The sequence below is a fragment of the Jaculus jaculus genome, chromosome 14 (genome assembly GCF_020740685.1).
Source record: "Jaculus jaculus isolate mJacJac1 chromosome 14, mJacJac1.mat.Y.cur, whole genome shotgun sequence".
NCBI classification, from domain to species: domain Eukaryota; kingdom Metazoa; phylum Chordata; class Mammalia; order Rodentia; family Dipodidae; genus Jaculus; species Jaculus jaculus.
Genome location: NC_059115.1, coordinates 23,225,689 through 23,250,032, shown reverse-complemented (window position 1 = coordinate 23,250,032; position 24,344 = coordinate 23,225,689). Strand labels below are relative to the sequence as shown.

Sequence of the window (24,344 nt, the reverse complement as noted above, 5' to 3'; positions counted from 1 at the left end):
ATGTGTGAAAAGGACTCTCTAGTTTAGACTAATGGAGGTGGTAAGACCCCCGCTGAATGTGAGAAGCACCATTCCATGGGCTGGAGTCTAGACTAAATACAAGAGAGAAAGCTGAGGTTAGGAAGATGGCTCAGTGGTAAAAGTACTTGTTCACAAAGCCTGCTGGCCTGGGGTTCAATTCCCAAGCCACTCACAGAAAGTGACAGAAGCATCTGATGTTTGTTTGCAACAGCAACAGGCCCTGGAGGGTGCACGAGCATATGCACACATACACGTAAATACATATTTCTTTTAAAGGAGAAAGTGGGCCAAGCACCAGCATTCATCTCTCTGTGCTTCCTCACTGAAGACATCATGTGGCCAGTTTCTGTCATCATACTCTCCCTTCCATGACAGACTGAACTCACAAGCCACGAGACAAAATAAACCCTTCCTTCCTTTCATGGCTTTTCTCAGGCATTTTGTCACAGTATTGACAAAAGTGGCTAATACACCTTTCTAAAGCACAAATTAGATGGCATTTTTCCTGTGTAAAGCTAAGAGAGTAATAACCATGGCTGATGTACTGTGTATTCCTTTGTTAGAAGTGAGTCTAAGGTTCGAGAATACACAGTCTGAAGTATATTGGCAAGGCAATGCTTACTTCTGCAGTGTCATGAGCATGTAAGGACAGACAAGCAGCTGTCCAGAATAGATAAGTAAGAATTTAAGTAAATAAGTTAGAAACTAAGTGTGATAGTTTGCAGTGACGTAATGATAGATAAACAGACATGTGTGCCTTAAGACTGATAAGTCTTAGAGTGTATAAAAAGAGACCTGAAGAACCGAAAGCGTCTCACTCTCTCGCCACAATGACTAACTGAGACACGCTGCTCATTAGTCTGAGACTGAGACCAGCTCCAGCCCGAGACACAAACCCACATCAGAAAACCAACCCGAAACGTTCCCCAGCGCAGACGCCAGATCGTCTGTAAGTCAACTCAAAGAGTTAGGCCGGCGGATCAAGACCGCTGCTGATCCAGTCACCGAAGGCACCGCCATGGTGAAACCAAAAGTGAACGTCGCAGCTCGAACCTCGCTCGGAATCAGGTCGTATGATGTTAGACCTAATTAAGATATTGTTATGTTAGGATGAATATTTGGATTTATGTGTTTTGGGCCTTATTGCCTTTTGCATGATATGGTTTTGTTTGTGTGTTATGACAACTTATGTTACAACCTCAGTAAACTCTCTTGCAAACTTACCAGAGTCTCTTGTGCCTTCATCTGCGGAATCCTCTCTGTATAGTGATAATCTAGAGTGCTCGCGACATGCAGAAGGGTGAATAGCCTTTCTTAAGTGTTCTGGCAAGCACGGAAACACAGAGGATGCGCTGGCATTTCTAGATTCTCTAATGCAGGCAGAGCCATGTCCTAGGAATTACTCTGGGTCAGAGTTTGGCCTCACAATAGGTTCAGACGTAAAACTGACAGGGCTTCTAGTGGAAGGGAGGGAAGATTCGGGGACTGTCTCCCAAAATCAGAAGTAGGAGCTTTGCCTTCAAGGGTCACCTTGGCCAAGTGTCTTTGTAGCAAGGAAGGGTGATTCAGGATGCTGGGGCTTGCCACAGAATGATGTCCTTCCAGAAATGAACTTCTCTACCATTTTAACCCTTTAGTAGAAAAGACAGCACATCTCTTATTTCTCACAATTCCTCCCTAAAAAAGCCTAATATCCTTTGACTTTTAGTGTTTGGGATCTCTGATAGTATAAATTACCCTTGCGGGACATTGGATTTGTGTGGTTGTGGCTATTAGTCTTTGGATAAGTCCCTGGACACATAGCACTATGCAGCATCTGACTGTGGTCAGAACTCTTAAAGCTATGATAAGAGTGGCTGGGACTGGGCTGGAGAGATAGCTCAGTGGTTAAGGTGCTTGCTTGCAAAACCTTGCTTGCAAATCCTAACAACCCAGGTAATGGCCAGAAACTCTACTGAAACTATACTGAAAAGGTCTGGGCTAGAAGACCTTTTAATTTTGACTCAGGAATTGGTTATAGAGCACCATGACTTTAAATTAAGGAGCAGAGAAGGGTGTGGGAGGAGGGTTAATCAACATTTTAAATGTAAGCCATATGGAAACATGCTTCCTCACTAGCTAATAACATATGTGTTAAATAGAGTTTGAGTAGAAGTATCATGTGTAGGTAGCAATGTTGTGTGCAGAAGCTATAGATTGTTTAGAAAAATTTCAGTGCCAGGGTTGGGCTATCTTACAGCAAGTTGTTGACCAGGAAGGCCCCAATGGCCCCACAAAATTAAAGGCTATTTCCAAGGCTCTTGGTTGCTACTAGAACTAAATGGTAAGGTTCTGTTGATGAGGACTCCACATGCTTGGGCTGCAGGTCACTGAGAAATAAAGCTGGGGCTGAGCTGGAAACCTCTTCCCTGCTGACTAGCTGTCAGATGTTGGAAGTTCCTTGCACGCTCCTGCAATGATTACCCCCCTCCTAGAGTTTACATTCATTTTGGATTTAATTATGCATCTCAATCACATGCACACAACGACCAGATGTCCCATCTACCAAGGAAGTACTTAGAACTCAATTTTCCTGCCTTGGTTCATTCATGAAGTTACCTGGTCACCGTGGTACTTTCCTTAGGATCCTCTCTCCCCATGTGGCCAACTTGTTTTTGATTCTGGGCTCCTGCTGGTTCTAAGTGAAAGTAAAAGGACTTGGGAACATCTGAGATGTACAGTCCGAGACAAGCTTGATAACTCCCCTGATTGATACACTTCCCTTAACTCAGAAGGCCTTGAGGGAACAGAAACTATCTGGGGCATCCTGCTATAGACAAGCTCACTGAAACGGCTTATTCTTTCAGAGCAAGGCCACAAATGGCTACAATTCCTTATCAACTTCCCTTAGACCTGCATCTGGTCCTGTCCGTTTTCCTCAGGCTCCTCCTTGTAAGCTTGAACCCCAGCCTAGCTTAGTGCTTCAGCCTCCATCCTGTGAGAAGGTTGCAGCCTGCGGTGGGCTTCAGTAAACAGTGTCTGTCTGAGATCAAGTCCGGTGTTGCTCTTGCGCCTTTCTCTCACACTTTCCTTATGCTAAAGCTGAGAGACATTTCCGCACCCAAACAGGGCTGCCACAGCGAGGCAGCAGGTACACCCTCCCTGGCTGAGGACCAGTCTCCAAAACACTGGAGAACTATTGGTTGAGGCCCCGTAATTGTTAGAAATGAGTCTGGGTCTCAAGAATGACTGCACAACGTGCAGTTATTGGCAAAACAGTGTTGACTTCTCCCCACTTCTCCCATAAGTAGTTTTCCATGGGTACTGCTTCATTCATTACTCTAACCAAACACCTGAGGCAGGCTCACTTATAAAGAAAATAGGGTTGTTTTGCTTACAGTTCTGGATGCCAGAGCCTTCTGGTTGGCAGAGTCTCAAGAGCATCAATCATACCATGATAAACAGGGAGTGTGTATACGTGCACACATGTGCATGTGTGCATGCATACATCTCCTTCTTTTCAGGAAGCCACCAGAACCCAATCATAGGACCACACCATGATGACTATACCCAACTCTGATGAATTTACAAACACCTCACTTCCAGCACCACAGTCTCCTTGTTATGAAGTTTCCACCTCTTAGTACCATTAGCCTATAATTTTGGGGATTAAGCTCCTGCATGAATTGGTGTGTGGGACGAGCCATCCTGGAAGGTATGGCCCTTCCAGAGAACTGCCTTCACCCACAGTGCCAAAAGGAATGAAAGGAACAGGCTAGCTCAATTTGTGAATACATACAAATGTAATAAAACAAATAAACAGGGCCAGGGAGATGGCTTACTTGGTAAAATGTCTGCTGAAGTGTGAGGACTGAGTTTGGATCCCCAGAACACACCTAAGTTCCTGTAATCCAGCACCAGTAGGTGGAGACAGGCAGGACAAGCTGGCTAGCTTTCCTAGCTGCATCAGTGAGCTCTGGGTTCGGTGAGCGAACACTTCAATAAATAAGTTGGGCAGCAATAGCAGGGGACATCTTACATTGATCCCTGGTCTTCACATGCACACACACGTGCATGTGCCCAAACACATATGAAAATGCATCCATATGCATGCACATCTTTCACACACACACACACACTCAGAAAAACAACACAAAGCAAACTCCTTTAATGCATACCAACATTTTCTCACTCTGTAGACATCATCTCCAGTATCTTCACACTTATGGCATTTCTATGCTTAAGTAAATAATCAGGATCCATTCTGTTTAACAGATGAAGAGATTGGTTAAATGACTTAGTTAAAATAACTGAGGCAGGATTTTAACCCAATGTACCTAATTGCCAAGCCTCAGCCTTTTCCCAGCCCGCCCAGGTGTGTTGTGCAGGGTACACAGCACAGGCTGGTGGGCTGACAGCACAGGGGAGGGTATCACATTATTTGGGGGGCAGTGCTGCGGTTTGAACAGTTCAGGCACCTGCTGTGGCTAACAGCCTCTTCAATCAGCCTTCAGCTGGCAATTTTAAGCTATTTTTTGAGATCCTTGTGGATTATCTACTTGCAACTGTGCAAAATCACAGCAGAGTTACTGTGGAAGCAGGCAGTCACTCCAGGAAGGACAGGGACTTGACAAGCTCACACCACCTAGCACTCTAGTGGATCCCTCACTGCCAACCCTTCTCAGGAGTTCAGTTACCATTTTACTTATAAGAATGAGGCCCAGAAAAGTTGGGCAACTTGCCCAGGAGCACACAGCCCTTAAGTGGTGGAGCGAGACTCAAATATAGTCTACTTATTTCAAAGGTCATGCACCTCCATCCCACTACCTTGTGTGTGAAACTCACTGCTCTTGAGGGCTAGGGAGATGGCGCAGTGGTACAGCACGTTGTCTACAAAGTGTTAGGCCCTGCGGATTCAGCTTCAAAACTGCCAAAAAACAAAAACAAAAACAAAAAAACTCTGCTCTTCCTCTCCTTCCCACTGGAACTTCCTATGGACAAGTGGTTCGATCCTGCTTTCTGGGATGTGCACTGCTCCCGTGTTCATCTGGTACTACAGCGATGTGCAGTGATATGGGTGGCCTGCCAGCTCTTAAGATGTACCTCTGTCCCCCCTTGAACAAGTGCACCCCCCCCACACCAAAGGCCCTGCTCCCCTGCTCCATAGTTATGGGAAAATGCAGATAAGCTGGACTTCAGGTTGTCAGTGAAAATGGGATTCTTACCTCAGGCAGGTACATACAACCCTGGGCTACCCCATAAGATGCTGTGATCACAAGCAATCCACCTAACCTCTGAGACCCAGCTTCCTTGGCTGTAAGAGGAGACTAGGGCTTCTCACCTGCTTGGTACCAGTACCTAGTGAGAATGGCGGCCAGGCAGCCCTCTCCCTTCCCCTGCTGATGACCGGACGGCCTTCCCCTTCTTTCCCATCCTTAGGGAAGCCCCTCTGCAGCTGTCTTCTGGCCTCAAGGCTCACACAGCTATGTGCCCCAAGCAGATATACCGGCATGGCCCCTGCTGGGAGCTTCCAAGGAAGGGTCAGGACCCCAGGAAAGCCTGCATGAGCCATGGGGGCTGGAGGCAGCTCACCTGTCTGCAGAGAGCCCTGAGTGTGTCCACTGACCAGGGTCCGGAGGAAGGATAGAGGTTTCAGTCGTAAGAGCATGAACATTCATTTTGGTACCTATTCCTTTACAATCTTATACAAATTATTTCTCGATTTTCTCATTTGCAAAATGAGCTCTGTGCTGAGCCTATCCCCAGGGCTGGTGCACTTGGATGCCTGCAGTGACAGAGGGGGTCTCTCTGTGGCCCCAGGGGAGACAAGGCACGTAAGTCATCACCCTAACTTGCTCCCACAAAAGCAAAATGGGTCAGCGGAGAAGAGCTGTGTGTAAAACACTTTACCCTCCAAGTCTGTTCATAACAGAACAGTTAACCAACACCATGTACGAAGAGGCCCGCCTTCCCCCAGGGCCCACTCGTCACTGCCTGGGGCTGGGTATGCCGGGAGGTCTTGAGATCCTGGCATCATGGTGAGGGAAGAAGGACAGGCTACTGTCCTTGGGCCAAACGGAAACAGAGTAACTGGGCGCAGTAACCAGAGTGCCTGCCTGGGTGCTCATGTCTTCTGCCATTGCCAGGCACACGCTGCTGGTTTAAGTATGTACACAGACAGACCCAGGCACGCAGGAGGGAGGAAAGTTTCCTCAGGAGCCTTCCCTTGGGCTAGTCCAGGCCCAAGGCCTTGCTGGCCTTCTTGGCATTCAGGAAGTTCTTCTTCCTCCGGGGAGGAACATTCAAGGAGATCTCGGGTTCCTTTGGGTTCCTGAACAGAAAGAGCTTTTCCCCTGTGCTCAGTATGTCGATGGTTTCGGCCCCCATGATAGGGATGGGTGCCAGTTCACCAATGGGCTCCAGGGACAGGTGTGGCCAACTTCCTTTACCAGGGAACATCACCCTCTCCTGGATAGGGACATATACCTTCTTTAATATGCTGAAAGGAGAACAAAAGGTCAAGTTATATATTTGAATATAGTTTTCTCAGGAGAATTCCCGAGTTAGGTTCCTGTGGTGGTTTGATTCAGGTGTCCCCCATAAACTTATGTGTTCTGAATGCTAGGTCCCCGGCTGATAGCAATTTGAGAATTAATGCCTCCCTGAGGCAGTGTATTGGTGGGGGTGGGCTTACAGATATTATGGCCAGCTTCCCCTTGCCAGTGTTTGGCACACTCCCATGCTGCCACTGTCCACCTGATGTTGGCCACGTAATGATGTCCACCCTCTCTGCTCATGCCACCGTTTTCCCTTGTCATCATGGAGATTCCCCACGAGTCTAAGCCAGAATAAGCCCGCTCCTTCCACAGGATGCTCTTGGTCAGGTGTTTTCTGACAGCAGCATGAAGCTTACTCAGCCAAGTGCCATTTAAAATTCACTAAGCCTGCAGCAGGAGCTGACTGCCCAGGAGCCTTGTGAGCGCACCGTCACCACTGCTGGCTGGAGGCGAGCCTTGTTACTCTCACCGGCTCACTGTTAACGCCCGGCCCGGACCTCGTCCTAGAAGCAGGCCCAGGAAACTACAGGCAGCCGTGAGGAGCAGGGCAGAACGTGTCTACGACAGGGGAGAGTAAGAGCTTTGGGAATGCCCTTTACAGGATTGTTCCTGGAGCCTTGAAGATGTCCTGAGAGATCACCCCAGCAGTGTAGGACAGGTAGGGTCGCTGGGCTCTCCCTGATGGACATCACTGCCAGCCTCGTCACTACCCTGTGCCATGGCCGCTTGGATGAACGGAGCAAGGATTCAAACCCAGCTCTGTGTGAACATCTGGGGGCGGACAGTGGGCCCATGGCCTCTCGTGATCACTATACACTCCATGCCTGTCAGTAACCTAGGAGTGGTCGAAGTAGAAGGGTGCAGTTATACAGCCCAATGTAGTTTTCTTACCTGGGCCTGAACTGATACACACACACACGTTTTATTTATTTATTTGGGAGAGAGAAAAAGAGAGAGAACGGGCACTCCAGGGCCTCTAGCCACTGTAAATGAACTTCAGATACATGCACCTCCTTGTGCATCTGGCTAACATAGGTGCTGGATAATCGAAGCGGGATCCATTTGGCTTTGCAGGCAAACGCCATAACCACCAACCCATCTCTCCAGCCCCTATATTGACTTTCTTTCCAATATCCTGACCAAATTTCTTTTGGACTATATTTTGATGTCCAATCCATCAATCTATCATCAATAGCTCCAAGCTCCCCACTGTGGAAAGTCCATGCAGTGATGTTGCCAGCACTTTCCTCTCTTAGGGAAGGTCGTAATTCATGATAGCATTGCCCTTAGACACAAAGGATGCCACCACTTGAGCCACTGTGCATCTACTGAAGTGACTAAGTGACTTTTTCTTTCTTTCTTTTTTATGAGAGAGGGGAAGAGGGAAAGAACTGGCATGCCAGGGCCCTAGCCACTGCAAATGAACTCAAGACACATGCTCACAGGCACATGCACCATCCTGTGCACAAGTATCCCCTTGTGCATCTGGTTTATGTGGGTTCTGGGAAGTCAAACCTGGGTCCTCTGGCTTTGCAGACAAGCATTTTAAGTACTAAGCCATCTCTGCAGTCCTGAAGTGACCTTTTCTAATCTCTTCTATTTGGAACCACAGGAGAGCCTTGCTTGATAGTCTGTAGCAATGTGAAACAATCTGCCCCTCACTTCACCGAGTGCCTAGAGAGAAGGCACTGGATGGGAGCTGGAGAGACAAGCCCCAAGTTGGGTCAGTACCCAGCTGCAGCCCTAAACCACTGCATCTGACCTTCCTGCATTTCAGTTTTATCTTGCCCACTTTCTAGAAGGTTCAGTACAAGAACTGAAAGGGCTTTGGGAACAATCAAGTCTGAATAAGGAATTATTCTTTTTCTAATTATACTCCATTACAACCAGCTATTAGCTAAAATAAATACAGTAATTAAAATGCTAATAAATGCTGGGAGAACGTTCTCCCCACCAGAGCTACTGGCTTTTCTTCCACTTCTAACCTGAGCCCAAGCATCAAGGACTATGTCTTCAGGGAAGGGACGCTCCTGCCTCCTTTTCTCCTCCTGGTAGTCCACCCTCCCAGCCTACCTGCACTTCTCCTCACCTCTCCTTCCTCTGACGGGCCCAGAGCACTCTCTCCAGTCCTTGGCTCACCAGATCTGCCCGCAGCTTCCTGTCCAAGGCTTGCCACCAGCTCTGATGTTTCCTGATTCAAGAGAGGAGGCTTGAAGTTTAAAAAGAATATAACCTTCCGGTGACTAGTAATTCTCAAAAGCCCCGTGGGGCTCCATCTCTGTAGATGACCTCTTGCTGTCACCAGATGCCCTGAAAGTTTTCATGGGGCTCTTTCACTCACTCTATGCATGTCACTCTCCAGGCTGGTCAGAGGCAGCCTCTGCCCTGGAGGAGTTCCCAGCTCAGGGGATCACAGGTGGTGACAAGTGACATCAGTGGAGATGAAGCATAAAGATGGGATATTTGCACCAAAGGAGCCATGCCAGCTGTTCGTGAAGGGCTCTGTACTGACTTATACCCACTGCTCTGGGACGCACAGTCCATGCAGGTGGGACTTTTTTGCATGGAAGTCCAATGCCTACGTGTGAAGATAGACTGGGAACTCAGACGTGTGTTCTGAATGCATGAATACAATTATGGAGAAACAGCGGAAGTGTGGAGGGTAGGCCAGGCAGGGCACCCTGATGGCACCTACAGCTGTGCGACTCCAGACTGGAGAACTGCTGCTTGTGGGCCCTGGGTTCAAGCCAACACAGGACCCTGTGGAACTGGGAGTCGTGTCCCTGCCATTCTCCCCTCCCCAGCTGGCATGCATCCCTCCCAGGAGCTTGCTAATCTCCTGGGCAGAGGACACTCTCTGATGGCCATCAGAGCACTGCCCTGAGCCCACCTCCCTGTGTGGGACATGTGACCTTCCTTGGATCCCACATGTCCATCAGGACATCTGCTTGCCCACAGTAAATCAGTTTCCACTGCTTGAAAGCCACAGACCTTGATGCCCAGGCACCAGGGTCCCCAGAGGAGACAATGCCCCACCCTAAGGGATCACAATGGCTAACCAGGGCCTAGCCAGGAAGCTAGGCAAGGACAGAGTGATGCAAGTTCCTGTATTGTGTCAAACATCAGAACTCTCCTTCCAGTTTCCAGCCCAGCCTGTACACCAGCCTTGCAGGCTACCCTGGCCTGACAGGACAAGGCAGGAACAAGGTCCAGTGACCATACTCACCCTCAACTGCTGACCACATCCAGTCCTCTGGCTCCACCCACATCTGACTCTGTGACTGGGCAGGACCCAATGGCATCTCTTCTAGCCCCTGCAACACCCACCTTGCCCTTGCCTTTGCCCCTCTCCCACTCTGCTCACTCCAGCTCACTCTTCCTACACTGAAAACGCAATGTTTTGAGTGAACGCCTCCATTATGACTGATAAAAAGGCACTGCCCTTTTCCTCAGAAAATGTCATGGGCACACATATCTCCTCCCTGTTCTGAGGCCAGTTGAGCAGCCTCTGTTCTCCCAGAGGGCCCTCCCCAGGCTGAGGCTCGGCAGCTGGCATTCCACACTTTCCACTCTGCTCGTCATTGCAGCCTGGTCCTCATGTACTCTAGTCTCTTCCTCCACACCACGCTTCTCAGCTTGCCTTCTAAAGAGCCATTCTGGACCAAATCCACATCCTGGGCACCCTGGACTGCACACAAAGGAGAGCTAGCTGAACATGAGCCGTCACCGCTGTCTGCTTCCTGACCGCCGCCAGCGCACAGCGACCCTCCCTCTGGCTCCTGCTGCCGCGCCTTCCCTGCCATAACCCACTATCGCCTCAAACTGTGAGTGCAAACAAACTCTTTACCCTTTAAGCTGACTCATGCTCGGCATTCAGTCACAGCAATGAGAAGGTAACTTTACAGCCATGATCATTCAGCAAAAATGGAGTCTTGAATCTTGAACTTGGATCTTTCCCAGACATCTTTTGGATGCTGGGCGCAGCAGCGAGAGCCCTCCCAGTCCACAGAGTGGGGCAAACAGCAGACACCGAAATGACCGTGCAGCTCAGGGCAGCGGGCAGCACATCAGGGCACTGCGAGTGCTTTCCACTGAAGAGAGTTTCAGTTTATAACTGCACTATTCAGAACAATCCCATTATAAATCAGAGAGCAGCTGTTCACATTCACACAATACACATGTGCACAGAGACAAACACTCATACACTCTAACACACACCATGTACGTAACAGGCTCACAGGACTCAGCAGGGAAGCACACTTTAGAAGAAGAAATGTAACCAAATGCTAAGTGTCATTTTCCCCAGATAGGAAAGCCGTGGGTATTTTCTTCTTTTACTTGGATGTAATTTTTACATTGTGGGAAGGGCTATGTTAGAACATATTGATAGTCCCAGAGAAAGTCACTGCAAGGTTCGACTGCAAATACAAATTGGTGACAAATTAGAACACACAAACCACTTAGGCCCACGGAGACTGGAGTCCACGCAGGCCCTCTTGAACAGCGAGGGTCCAGTGGGGAACCCTCCCCCGTGGGCCCCCTGGGGCTCACACGTGTCTTTCAGACCGAGCACAGCACTCACCTCCTCCTGCCCAGCTCAGCCTGCTCCCCGCTGCCCTCACTCTCTACCATGGGGTCCGCATGCTTGTCACTGGCGGAGTCCAGCAGGGCCAGCAGCGGGGGCTGCGAGGCGGGCAGCCCCACACTCAGGAGCCGGCACAGCGTGGCGCCAGGCACCATGGTCATCTTGGAGAGGTATGACGCCACCCTCAGCCCCTAGGGAGCACAAGACGGAGGAAGCTGAAGCCAGGGAAGTCTCTAGCCGCGAGGCGCAGCGTATTTTAATTCATTACTCTCTTAGGGCATTTTGTCCAGAGGTGATCTTAGTGGCTAACCTGGAAACCAACTGTGTTCCAAACTCACAAAGCTGTTAAAAAAAATCTTCTTGGTCAGCTGACTCAGCGCCTGCAATATTCATTAAGGCCCACTCAACCTTTCTCAGCTCTCAGGGGTTAGATCTGGAATCACTGCTCAAAAGCCCTGGCCTACAACAGGGTGAGCAGCAATCTTCCTCATCTGTTCCCATTCTGTGAGGTCCCAGGAAGAGCTGAGTGTCCCTATGCCACTGGATGACGAGAGGTACCTCCACCGCACCATGAAATACCACTGTATCAAAAAGAAAGGCTAGGTCTGGAGAGATGGCTTAGCAGTTAAGGCACTTGCCTGCAAAGCCATAGGACCCAGGTTCAGTTCCCCAGAACCCACGTAAGCCAGATGCACAAGGTGGTGCATACGTCTAGAGTTTGTTTGCAGTGGCTGGATGCCCTGGTTTTCTCTCTGTCTCTTTCTTTGTCTTGCTCTAAAATAAATAAATAAATATAAAATATGTTTTTAAATGAAGGGCTAAAGTTGGACATGGTGGCTCACACCTTTAGTCCCAGCACTTGGGAAGCTGAGTTAGGAGGATAGCCATGAATTCAATGCCAGCCTGGGCTGCAGAGTGAGTTCTAAGTCAGCCTGGGCTACACTGAGGCCTTGCCTGAAAGAAACAGACAACAAATGAAGGAAGAGCTGGTTGGCTCTGAAAGACTTCATGTTCAGTAGAGATGGCCCATCGTCCCAGGACTGCAGCTGAATACGGTATAGCGACAGACAGTGGGCCTGCGGCGAGGGAGCAGCGCAACAGATGTGGCTGTGGCTCTCTGGGAGACACAAAGGGAGGTCTGGTGGTGGTAGACAGTTTCACATCTGTGTTGTGGTGGTTACCTGAATCTCCTGTGTCAACATGACAGAACTGAGCATACACTTCATACCAATGTAGACTGTTGGACCCGATGTGGTCCCAGAGTTACACAGAGAAACATAAAACATGGGATGGACACTGGAACTCTAGATTGGCTCTACAAGCTCCTAACAGTCCAAGATAATTTTGAAGTGAAAATATTCTTTTCTTTTTACAATTTAATTTATTTATTTATTGAGAGAGAGCGAGAGTGACAGAAAAGGCAGAGAGAGAGAGAGAGAGGTAGGGAGGGAGAGAGGAAAGGAGGAAAAGAGAGAGAGAGAGAGAGAATGTGCATGCCAGGGCCTCTAGCCACTGCAAATGAACTCCAGATGCATGTGCCACCTTGTACATCTGGCTTTATGTGTGTACTGGAGAATCAAACTTGAGTCATTAGGTTTTGCAGGCAAGCACCTTAACCACAGAGCAATCACTCCAGCCCTCAAAATAAAAATATTCTTTAAGAATTGATGGGGGCCAGGTGTGGTGGCACACACCTTTAATCCCAGCACTCGGGAGGCAGAGGTAGGAGGATCGCCGTGAGTTCAAGGCCACCCTGAGACTACAGAGTTAATTCCAGGTCAGCCTGGACCAGAGTGAGACCCTACCTTGAAAAAAAAAAAAGAATTGATGGGGGCTAGGGAGAGCTCAGTACTTGCTTTGCAAGCATGAGGACCTGATTTCAACCCCCATAAAGATGACAGGCGCAGTGGCACATGCCTGCAATCCCAGCACCGCAAGGGCAGACAGGACTATCACAGGGACTCATTGGACAGCAAGTGTCACCTGGGTGGTGAGCTTCAGGCCAATGAGGCCCTGTCTCAAGAAGTAGATGAAATTCCTATACCTAAGGCTGTCCTCTGGTCTCCCCCACCCAAACAAATATGTGTGAATGCACACATTTAAAAAAAATACTACGAAGGGGCCGGGCGTAGTGGTGCACGCCTTTAATCCCAGCACTCGGGAGGCAGAGGTAGGAGGATCGCTGTGAGTTTGAGGCCACCCTGAGACTCCATAGTGAATTCCAGGTCAAACTGAGCTAGACTGAGACCCTACCTCGAAAAACAAAAAAAACAAAACAACAACAACAAAAAATACCATGAAAGGCTGGAGAGATGGCTTAGTACTTAAGGCACTTGCCTGCAAAGCCAAATGACCAAGGTTCAATTCCCCAGGACCCAAATAAGCCAGATGAATAAGGTAGTGCATGCATCTGAAGTTCATTTGCAGTGGCTGGAGGCCCTGGTGTGCCCATTCTATCTCTCTCTCTCTGCCTCATTCCCTCTCAAAATGAAAAAAAAAGTTCACTGGACTCCTAGCCTCACTGAACAGAAAGGCAAGCTCTATGCCTCAACATCCTCATCTATTAAACAAGAATAATTACACTGGGGAAAAGGGTTGTAAGGATATACTAAGCTAAGGTCTGCCAGATGTTGTAGTGGAAACCTACCATTCTAGCACTCATGAGGGAGGCAGGAAGATTGCTGGGATTCCCAGGCCAGACTGGGCTACCGACTGAAATGGTATCTGAAAAATAAATAAATAAAATAACGAAGAAGAAAGAACAGCAACAACAACAAAACCTCTCTTTTCCACGAGCCAGTGCCACAGAGACCCAAATAACAGCCACTGGAAGAAGTGGCAGGGTGGGCCTGCCTGATTACCTAACCAGAGACCTCCCCTGGGATTTTACATGTACAGAGGAGTGGGCTACCCAGCCAACCAGCGCAGCAATGTTGAGATGTCATGAGGTGCAGGGCTGCTGGCCCAGGTCCCCTGCACATGGAGAAAGCTTACAGTAGGGGAGGAGGAGATGGAGAAGCAGGAACCAGAGAGAGTATGCTCCATCTGTGCCCCCAGAGCACAGCCCTCTGCTAATGGAGGGCCAGGAGTCAGCGCCTTTCCTTTTTTGCACTGCATTGTCTTTGCATGTAACCCATGCACATCTTGTCATATGCTTTACATTGCCTCTAGGTTACTGATGAGTCCTGGTGTGTTCTGAGTGCAATGTCCCCCGATTCACGGGCTGAGTGTTTAGTCTCCAGCTACGGGCACTATTCAAGGAGGTGGAGCCCTGCTGGAGGAGGGTGGCATGGGGCAGGCCCTGGGTTTTCAGCCTGGCCCTTTGTGCTGTTCTTTCTCTCTCTTTCTCCCTGCTGACATGATGGTGTGACAGCAGCTTCCAGCTCCTGCCACGCTTTCATGATGGGCTCTACCCTCTGGAACTGTAAGGTGAATGAACCCCTTTTTTCCATCAGTTGCTTCTGACTGGATATTTTGTCCCAGTTAGGAGAAAGCAACTGACACACCTTGACGATGTGAATGCCATATGACTCTCGATTATGCTGTACTGTTGAGGAACAATGACCAGAAGTTCATCTGGGTATGTTCAGCAGATGCAGCCATCTCAGGCCCCTTTACAAAACAGCACATACTGGCATTAAGAGACTGCTTTGTTTGTATTTTTACATGCACAGATGGTTGAATCCCGAGACATGGACCTAGGGACAGAGGGGGCCTAACACAAAGCAGTGCTCACACCATCTCTGGCTATCTGCTACCTGCAGGGCCTGGCTTGGGTTGGCCAGAAATTAGAGGCTGTCTGGACTATGCCTATCTGAGGAGATGAGAACCCTGAGAAAGGGGCAATGCCCACCGGCAGGGGTGGGCCCTCTCACCTGACTGCACAGGCTGGCCAAGGTGTCCGTCTCCATGTTTTCTAGCAAATCCTCCAACACAGCGCTGCTCTGCTGCTGCTCCCTCACCCTAGGGTGAAGAGAAATCCACATGAGCCCAGCTCTGCCATTGAGGGATGCTACGAGGGCTCATCTTGCTTCAGTGACAAAGAATGACAGATCTGGGCCACAAGAGGAAAAGAAGATGGCCAGAGAGCTTGCTGTCCCCTCCTCACTTGACGTACTTCCCAAAGAGCATAACAGGAGTGCTGGCAGAAGCAAGGAGGGCTGCTTGGTGAGAGGTCCCTTGGGAGCCATAGGGAGACTGACTGCTCCATGCTCCAGGAGGGAGGGAGGGAGGGAGGGTTCTGGGATCTCACTCTGAAAGTCTGGCCTGTCTTCATAACTAGGACCTGGAGTCCACACCTGCCTCTGCATTGTGCTGAAGCAGATCTGCAGCCATGCCCACAGGGGGACCTGCTCCAGCAGGGCGGCAAGACCCGCTGGCACCTGGCCCCAGGAAGCTTGTTGCCTCCCATGTGGAGATTCTGCATCAAAGCTGGCATCATGGATCCACCCCACAGTCCACTTTCCACAACCCAATGCTTCTGCTCAGTCCAAACCCGTGATAAGTCACCCCCTCCAGGCAGCACACAAACCTTTCACATCAACATGCCCTTGAGACCACCAACATTCAGCCCCGTCATGCAATTATGACAATGAAACAGAATTGCATGTTGATGTTTTGTTTACATGGGAATGCAGAGTCAAATAAATTAAGCTTGCCTGTAATGTCATCATCCAGAAATCACATCCATTAAAACTGGGTGTGTTTCCATCCAATCTGTGTGTTTCAAAAGCTAATCATAACATGCTGAATAGAGTTTTCATTCTTCCTTTCCACAATGGCATTATATTCACGATTACAAGTCAGAGAGCTATAAGAAATTAGGTTTTCTAGGAGTTCTTGATGCCACAGGCAACAGATAATTGTCTGATGTTAATTGAAAAAGAATGCCAGGAGCGCAGATGGAGATTGGCTCTGTCTGCTTGACGACTACACAAAGGCAAGGCAGGGTCTAAAATGCTACAACACCAGTGACTCTGAACAAGGCCTCTCTCAGGACATTGCATGTGGCTGTGTGAGTTGTTACCACGTGACCTCGCTAGGAGTTTTGCAACTTCTTGGGAATCTATAGCTATTTAAAACTTCAAAAGTTTGGGTCTAGAGAGAAGGCTCTGTGACTAACAGCATTTGGTGATTAAACAAGAGCCTGACACCAGCCAAATTCAACTCCTCAGAACTCACCTAAAGATCTGGACATGGCCACGCATATCTGTAACTCCAGCCAGCCCATGGAGTTGTCATGGAGACTGGAGAATCACTGAGGCTCGCTGACTGAAGCCAGCAGCTCCAGGGTGAGAGACTTTGTCACAAGCAAGTACACAGATGAGCAACAGAAAAGGGCGCCTGAAGTTTTGTGGCCTCTGCACTCATGTGCATACATTACCCACACATACTTTACAAACATACACATGCAAAAAACTAAAAAGTAAAGAAATATTGTCAGTAAATTCAATGATATTAAAAAACAACAAAGTACAGAAGGATGTCAGGGAATACGGGAATGACATCCTACAAGGCTTGCCATGCTGGGCACAGACCATGGTGCAAGATGGAAGGTCAGGTTCCCCAGGCCTGCAGGGACCCAACACACCCCAGGCATGGCCTACCCACCTACCTGTGCTGATGGTGTTCCAAGAGCTTTTGGCTCTTGCTCAGGGCCTGCTGCAGGGTGGTGGAGACTTGTCTTCCAGAACCCACCTCCCCAGGCTCATTCAGAAGTCCGGGACCTTCAGCCACCCACTGCTGCCAGCTCTCCAGGGCCTGCTGCTGCTCGGCCGCCTCTTGCTGTGACAGCTTGTCCTCCAGCTTCCTCTCTAGCTCTTGGAGCTCCTAAACATGAAGGAGAAGTCAGGAAGTCCCACTCATACTGGGTAAACAAGAAGTTAGAGAGGTGACTAGGGAAAACTGCAGCTGCAACTTGGCAGCCGAGTCTCATGACAGGATAGATGTCCTTTGGTGGTAAGACATACTAAGCTGCAGTTAGATGGCTTTGGCTGCATCAGAAACTAAGGCACCAGGATGTTGTCCCAACTGTCACACATGTAGACCAATGAAGAGTCTGCAATCCCAAAAGACCCATCTTCAGGATTACATCATTTACACTGTGGTTTTTATCCTCCCACAAATGGGCTTTTTTTTTGGTAGAGGATCATGGGAAGAAATGCCCTAAAAGGGCAATTTGGGCCACCATAATTTGGGAAGAGAAAAAGGGCTACCTTATCCCCATCACTATACCATTCACCTCATAAATTTACAAAAACTTCTTTAAAATTCATAACTCAGAACCACTGGCTTGCTATTCCCGTTTTGCACAACCCTCTGCTCTCTCTCATGTATTTGCTTTGATAATTAAACTGTGCCTCTCCACTAAAGTCTTTCTTTCAAGACAAGAACCCAGAGACCCCAGAACACTGCTAGAAAAAGGCCAGAACAAAATCTGTCTCAAGCCTGTTGTGCCCTGCTCTTGCCTGGCCCCCTGGCCCCTGTCCAGCTGTATCCAGACACCAATTCTGAATCCCTTTCTAAATCCTACCTTCAGAAGATCCTCGGCAGCTTCCCTCCCGCATCCCATTTCGCTGCCATACACATTCCTCCTGCTCAGCTCTTCTAGCAGAAGCTACTACCTTTCCCTGAGCTGTTCTTCCAGCCCCTGTCTTCCTCCTTGTTTTCACCTATTCTAGGAGCACTCATCCAGGGATACCTGCCCTTCTCCCCTGCTGACCCACACGTGGCAGAGAATGATGTGGACCATGAGTTCTTGAACTGTGAAGATGGTGTAGATAGAGCAGCTGGGAGAGATGGGCTGAAGCCCCTGGCAAGAAAGATGTCGAGGGCTCTGGTGTCTCCATTCGCAGGTCTGGCTCTTGTAATTTCCTACTCAAGCCAGAGTTGTTCCAGGCCATTGATGACTGGCCTTGAGCATCCATCAGAAGCCCAGAATGAATGCATCCCTCAGGCCACTCTGGGAATGGATGTCCCATACCAGGACAAGTCAGGCATGGGAAAGACAGCAGTGTTTGTCTTGGAGCTAATTGCTGGGCAGGTGTCTGTGCTGGTGACGCTTCACGCTAGGGAGCTAGTGGGTCAGATGAGCAAGAGTATGAGCGCTTCTCACAGTACATGCTGAGTGTCAAGGTCACTGTCAAGAAGGACGCTGATGTGCTGAAGAACTGCCCACTTATCACTGTGGGGGCCTCTGGCCACATCCTAGGTGGGACTCGAAGTAAAAACCTCAACTTCCAACACATTAAGACTTAATCTTGGCTGAATGTGACGAGATGCTTGGACAGCTCCACACGCATCCAGAAGATTTTCTGCATGCCCCCCTCATCAGAAGCAGGTCATGATGTTCAGTGCTACTGTGAGCAAAGGGACCTGGTTCACGCAAGGTCCAATAGTGGTCTCTGTGGAGGATGAGACCAAGTCGATGGTGCACAGGTTACAGCAGTACTGTGTGAAACTGAAGGACAAGGCCAGATGCCCTTGAGTTCAAGCAGGTGGGGATCTTGGTGAAGTCCAGGCAGCGCTGCACTGCCCTGGCCCTGTTCCCAATGGAGTGGAGCTTCCCAGCCATTGCTGCCTCTGTGGGACACCCCAGGAGGGAAGGCTTTCTTGGTATCAGCAGTTTCAAGACTCAAAAACGCATCCTCATGGCTACCAATGTGTATGGCCGAGGCATGGACATCAAGCAGATGAATGCTGCCTTCAACTACAACATGCCCATGGACTCGCACATACCTGGATCAAGCAGCCAGAGCACACTGGTTTGGCACCAAGTGCTTGGCCATCGCCCTTATGTCAGCCAAGAACGATGCCAAGTTGCTCAGTGATGTGCAGGGCCACTCTGAGGCCAACATCAGTGAGCTCCTGATGAAAGTTACCTTCTAAACTGAGCAGACATGGCAGAGGAATCATCTACTCTGGAACGTGGCAGTCTCTGTTCAGAAGACACCACTGCCACCTGCCCCGTCAACCCTTGTCCCCACCCCAGCTTCCTTTTGCATCACCGCCATTCATGATTTATCAGAAGTTTTTAACAAAACCAAGACTGAAACACACACAAGAAGCTCCTTGACAGCAGGGCACCAGAAGTCCCTGGAGAGACGTGGACCCTCCTCATGTGCTTCTGTACACAGGCCCCATTTAAGTTACTTGAATATCTGGCACTGTTTTAGTGAGCTCCCGGGGTGGTGGTGGGGGGGGGCGAGACTTCCCCATCTGGGCCAGGACTGGCAGTTGTCATCTTTGTCACTAATTTCCTATTGAGTATCCGCCTGCATCAACCTATGAGAGCTGAGAGGGATGCAGCAACCGTGGCTAAGCCCAGTGCACTTGCTGAGCCACTGTGTGTGGGGATTCCTTCTCTAGACAGTGTCTGACTTATAGTGGCTCCACGTTGTGTGCTAGCAATGTATGTCAGTAGGAGCCATATGTGAATTCTTAATTTTGATCTTTTCCTGGGCTACCCATATACACTGTAGTATTGTTGTGTAGCTATTTCTTCTGAATTGAAACATTCCCTCCCCAAGGAAGGCTCTCAGGACTTAGGAAGCTCAAGAAACTTACAAGAAATTTACAAGCTTCTCCAGCCCCTCCCCAAGGTTATATAAGCACTAAACCACTGCTAGGCAAAGATTACTCTTCAGTGAAGCTACCTGCAACTTGGGTGAAAAATTCCAGTGATGCAGCTTTCATGAGACATCCTCCACTTTGGGGTGGACTTTTCAATGACATGGCTGCCTGGGTCACCCATATAAACCCAATAAACTCATTTGTTCTCCAAGCACCATTTCTCTGGTTTTCCATTAGGGTTCTATTTGGGAGAAGAGATGTTTGTTCAAAGAGAAGTATTTTCTGGCCATTCGGGACAGCAGAGGGGTGCAGAGCCAGTCAGTCACGTGACTGGAAGGGAAACCACTCCAGTGTGTGGTGCTGCTCAGCAGGCCACTGGATTAATGCACTTTTGACACGTGACACTTTCACTTTATAATGGTTTTATGGGAATGTGACCCCAAAGATAGAGGTCAAAAGCTTTCTAATAGTGCCTTAGAATATATGCTCTTATACTTCTTATTTAACTGTTGAGGAAATCTAGGCAGAACGCATGAAGGTAAGTTCTAGGGTGATACAATTTTTAAGGGGCAGTAGCAGAATTTGAGGACAGGTGTGTGATTTGGATGTAAATTGGCTCCCAAAAGCTCAGGTGTTTAAACACTTGGTCCCCAGGGAGAGGCACTGCTCAAGGAGGGGAGGCCCAGTTACAGGAAGTGGGTTGCTAGGAGCCTGGCCTACTTCCTGCCCCATCTCTGCTTCTCCTGATCCCTGGAAGGTAAACAACCAGCTGGTGTCTTCTCCTGCTGCCATGCCTTCCCCATCATGATGGGCTGTACCTCCAAACTGTGAGCCAAAATAAACCCAGTCTCCTCCAAGTTGCTTCCTATTTGGTCAGTGATGGGCAAGTGATGGAAACACCAGGCCAGCTAGCTCTGGCTCGTAATCACAAAAGACACACTACCTCTCACCAGCCAAACACTCACAAATATTGCATTCTTAAGCCATAAGCCTGTTTATGCGTTGGCGGTAGGAGGTCCTAGGTCTTGGAGAAGGTAGACACATTTAGCCCATTATTATCCATATTGACCAGTGCTGCAGTGGGAGGGTGGAGTGAATCCCAAGGGGCCACACATAGGCTTCATCAGGGGATGGTGACCCGTGATCCTGGCCACTGAGCCAGGCTTCACCCATGCTGGCTGTGGTGACTATGACCATCACTCCCACTGCTGCAGCAGGAGGATAACCATTTGCATGTCTGGGGCTGGGTTCTGTCCAGCTGTCAGCAAGGCCAACATGGCAGAAGCCTGGCTCAGAGGGCCACTGGCTCACCACACTAGGACAGAAGACTCTAACCCAAGACTGCCTACGTCACCGGAGAAAGGACTAGCTTTCCCAGACCCAGCTTGAAAAGCTCTGGCTGGAGACAAGCAGATGCGTATTCCACAGCTTGCCCTCCACTGACAGCAACACACCCCACATCTGCCTGCCACTCTGCACAGATGGAGCATAAAACTCCGTTCTGGAATGCCTTCCCTACTGTTCATTCTCCTCCAGAATTTACATCACGAGTGCAGGACCCAAAACTACAGAGCCTTGTAGATTATCCTAGCAGTGAACACATGGTCTGGCTCAGGGAAGATGTAGATGAAGGCCTATGGTGTGCCAGGCACAACTCATAGTGTTTGATTATTACTCATTTATTTAGTGTGGAGTGTGTGTGTAAGCACACACTATGTGGAGGTCAGAGGACAAATTTTGGGTTGTCCTCACCTTCCACCTTGTTTTGATGCTGGGTCTCTCACTGTTGCTCACCTCTCCACCCAGGAGGTTCGGGGAAATGCTCCAGCCTCTGCCTCCCTTTTCTCAGTAGGTACCCTGAGATTATAGACCCTGCCACAACCTCCAGCTTTTACGTGGGGTCTGAGGATCTAAATTAGGGTGCTCAGGCATAGCAGTTAAAGGTCCATGCTTGAATTAAGTACTCAGTGTTGCGAGGCAAGCACAACCCAGAGTATTTTCATGTGAACTAGTTTGGTCATTTGTATGTCACAAAATAATGCAAGGCAGAGATTTATTACTACCAATTTTACAGACAAAGTAACTGAGGCATAGGAAGTATAAGGAAATCTGAAATCATAGGTCTAGGAAGGATACAGGCAGGAGAGACTCCCAGTTGCTCTGTCTGAGTCCTGTCTCTCAGCATTGTGGCCACTGTGGCCATGGGTATCAACAGATGATGGACTGATTCACAGATGACGATGGGTGGAAGGTGATGGATGGATGATAGAAACAGAAATGGATGACAGAGTTGGTTGTGGTCCTTTGGTTGAGCACAAAGTACTTGGGCTGAATGGCCCCTAGATTCTAAAGACTTACTGAGTGCTGAGGAGACAAGCAGTGTCCACATAAGACCAATGATAGGAAACATTTGCCATATATGATCATCATATCATTCAGATTAGGGCTACAGGTACACAGCCTGCTGGAGAAGAGCCTGGAGGGCTCCACAGAGGAGGCAGCACCGAGGCCTGCCTCAGTGCATAGACAGGAATATACAAGATGTGACAGAAACATTCAGGGGGAAAAGCACTATGAAAGGACAGAGGTTGAATATATCTCAAGCGCCTGGAGCAGCAAGGGGTCCAAGTTTAGGGTAGGGAAAGAATGAAGAGGTCTGATTTTTAAATGCACAGCTATGAGAATGAGACTGTGAACAATCACTATTTTCAAAAACATCCCAGTAGCCCACAGTGTGTGAAGGGGGATGAAAGAAGGAGGGAGGTGGGTACAATGTTAGGACAGGATCCTGGGCCTCGCAGGGACCTGGTTGAGTCTGTTCTGCTGCTGTGAAATAAGTCCCTTTCTAAGCATCAGCTCTTGTACTTTAACATGGTCATAAAAGTGCCATGGAGGACCTGACATGCTGCCTGGACTGCCTGAGAGTTCAGTGTATGTTGGCTAATGTCGACATCTTATTGTTTTTGAGCTTACTATGTATCAGAACAGTGAAGCTGGGTGGCAGAAATCAGAAGTGAGAAAGTCCAAGCAGAATCAGTCACCATGATGTGTCCAAGTGAAGCAAGTGGGCGGTGAGGCAGAGGGAAGCAGCCCTTGCTATCCTTGGAGAAGTGGCTGCTCAGCAAGTAACACCACAATGCAAACACAGTGGGGACAGTCAGTCTGGGGTCACATCTTCTGAGCAAGTCCGTCCTGTGTTAATTTCCCATCTTTACCACTTGGCCCTCTGACCCAACTGCACCTTGTAAATGTTCCAATTTCATGAAGCTAGTTTAAATCATTCATCAAATGAGGTGCTCTCAACAGTTTCTTGAGGAGTCGTTTCCTCCAAAGCTTTTCATTTCATGCTTTTTAATTCTCCAAATGTTTAACAGCTTAAAAGCTCATTCCCAGCAGGAAAGTGCTTCACACCACATGATCACATTGCAGAGTGAAAGTCTGATATCTGCAGCAAAACTGGATTTTCCCCTCCAAATGTAAGCTGGATTTATAAAGCGCAGGTGGCCCATTGTCTCCCCAGAACACGACATCATGTGATTTATTCCTAGTTGCTTCCAATTCCAGATAAATGGATGCTGCTCTTCCAGGAACTGGGACTGGGAGCTTTGCTGTTACTCAAAAGACCTTTGGGGGCCAGAGAGATGGCTTAGTCGTTAAGGTACTTGCCTGAAAAGCCCAAGGACCCATGCTTGACTCTCCAGATCCCACATAAGCCAGACGCACAAGGTGATACATGTGCAAGGTTGCACATGTGCACAAGGTGGACATGAGTTTGGAGTTCAACTGCAGTGGCTGGAGGCCCTGGTATGCCAATTCTCTCCCTCCTTTCTCTCTCCCCCATCTCTCTCTAAAAAAAAAAAAAAAAAAAAAAAAAACAGCTTTGGGGTGAAGAGGAAAGAATGGGCATGTGGTGTTGCCCACTTCAGAACTGAAGGCAGTTGTCTTGGGTGAACAGCACCAACACGGGCTTCAGGGCTGAACGAAGGGCATTTCTCTGAACAAAGGGCATTTCTCAGGCAGGGGGGCTCTTGACATCTCACTCTGCCCCTGACTCCCTAAATGACCTGGACCTGCCCTTGAGGGATTGTTTCCTCCAACTGGACCTCAAAGTCGCAGTCCACCTCCTGCTGGCCACCTCAAAAAGTAGCCCATGCTATGGGTTTTGATAAGTGGAGGTTTCCCTCTATTGCTGATTTTCTGAGGAGTCCCATCTCAGATGAGTGTTAAGGTCAATGCCATGCTTCCATGTATACTGAAATAGTTGTGTGAGGAAACCCTTTTAGTGTGTAAAGCAGGAGCATGTTGTGAATGGGTATTTCTCATGTTAAACTAACCTCATATTCCTGGTATGAACTCAACTTGGCCATGAGGTGTTAAATCATTTTTCATAGATGGACAATTTTGCTAATGTTCTGTATACAAATTGTAGATCTACGTTCATAACTGTACTACTCTGTGTATCATATTGGTGTCCACGCTATGTAAACATAATCAAACAAGATGGGGAACAGTCCCTGTTCTTCTAGCAACAGCAATAATGTGAACCTGAGTTTGACAAAATATCTTACAGCTTGGGAGCCCACCTATACATCTATTGCAGTGGGGTAACTTTCTGTGCACTGGAGGGAGAT

The 24,344-nt window shown here is 48.8% G+C and overlaps 1 protein-coding gene and 1 pseudogene across 2 annotated transcripts in view; one reads left to right on the top strand and one right to left on the bottom strand.

The window, feature by feature from the left end:
• Window positions 1–5,891: 5,891 nt before the first annotated feature.
• Evc2 (EvC ciliary complex subunit 2) overlaps window positions 5,892–24,344 on the bottom strand; it is a 112,095-nt gene continuing 93,642 nt past the window's right edge. The window contains exons 16-20 of one of the 2 annotated variants that reach the window (XM_045133483.1): window positions 16,757–16,971; window positions 15,018–15,105; window positions 11,140–11,333; window positions 8,647–8,748; window positions 5,892–6,499 (exon numbers count right to left, since the gene is read on the bottom strand). In XM_045133483.1, the coding sequence (XP_044989418.1) occupies window positions 6,232–6,499; window positions 8,647–8,748; window positions 11,140–11,333; window positions 15,018–15,105; window positions 16,757–16,971 (867 nt within the window). In that variant the 3' untranslated portion in view covers window positions 5,892–6,231. The remainder of the gene's footprint in view (window positions 6,500–8,646; window positions 8,749–11,139; window positions 11,334–15,017; window positions 15,106–16,756; window positions 16,972–24,344) is intronic. The other variant, XM_045133484.1, reaches the window with a different exon arrangement.
• On the top strand, window positions 17,088–19,029 carry LOC123454776 (annotated as a pseudogene).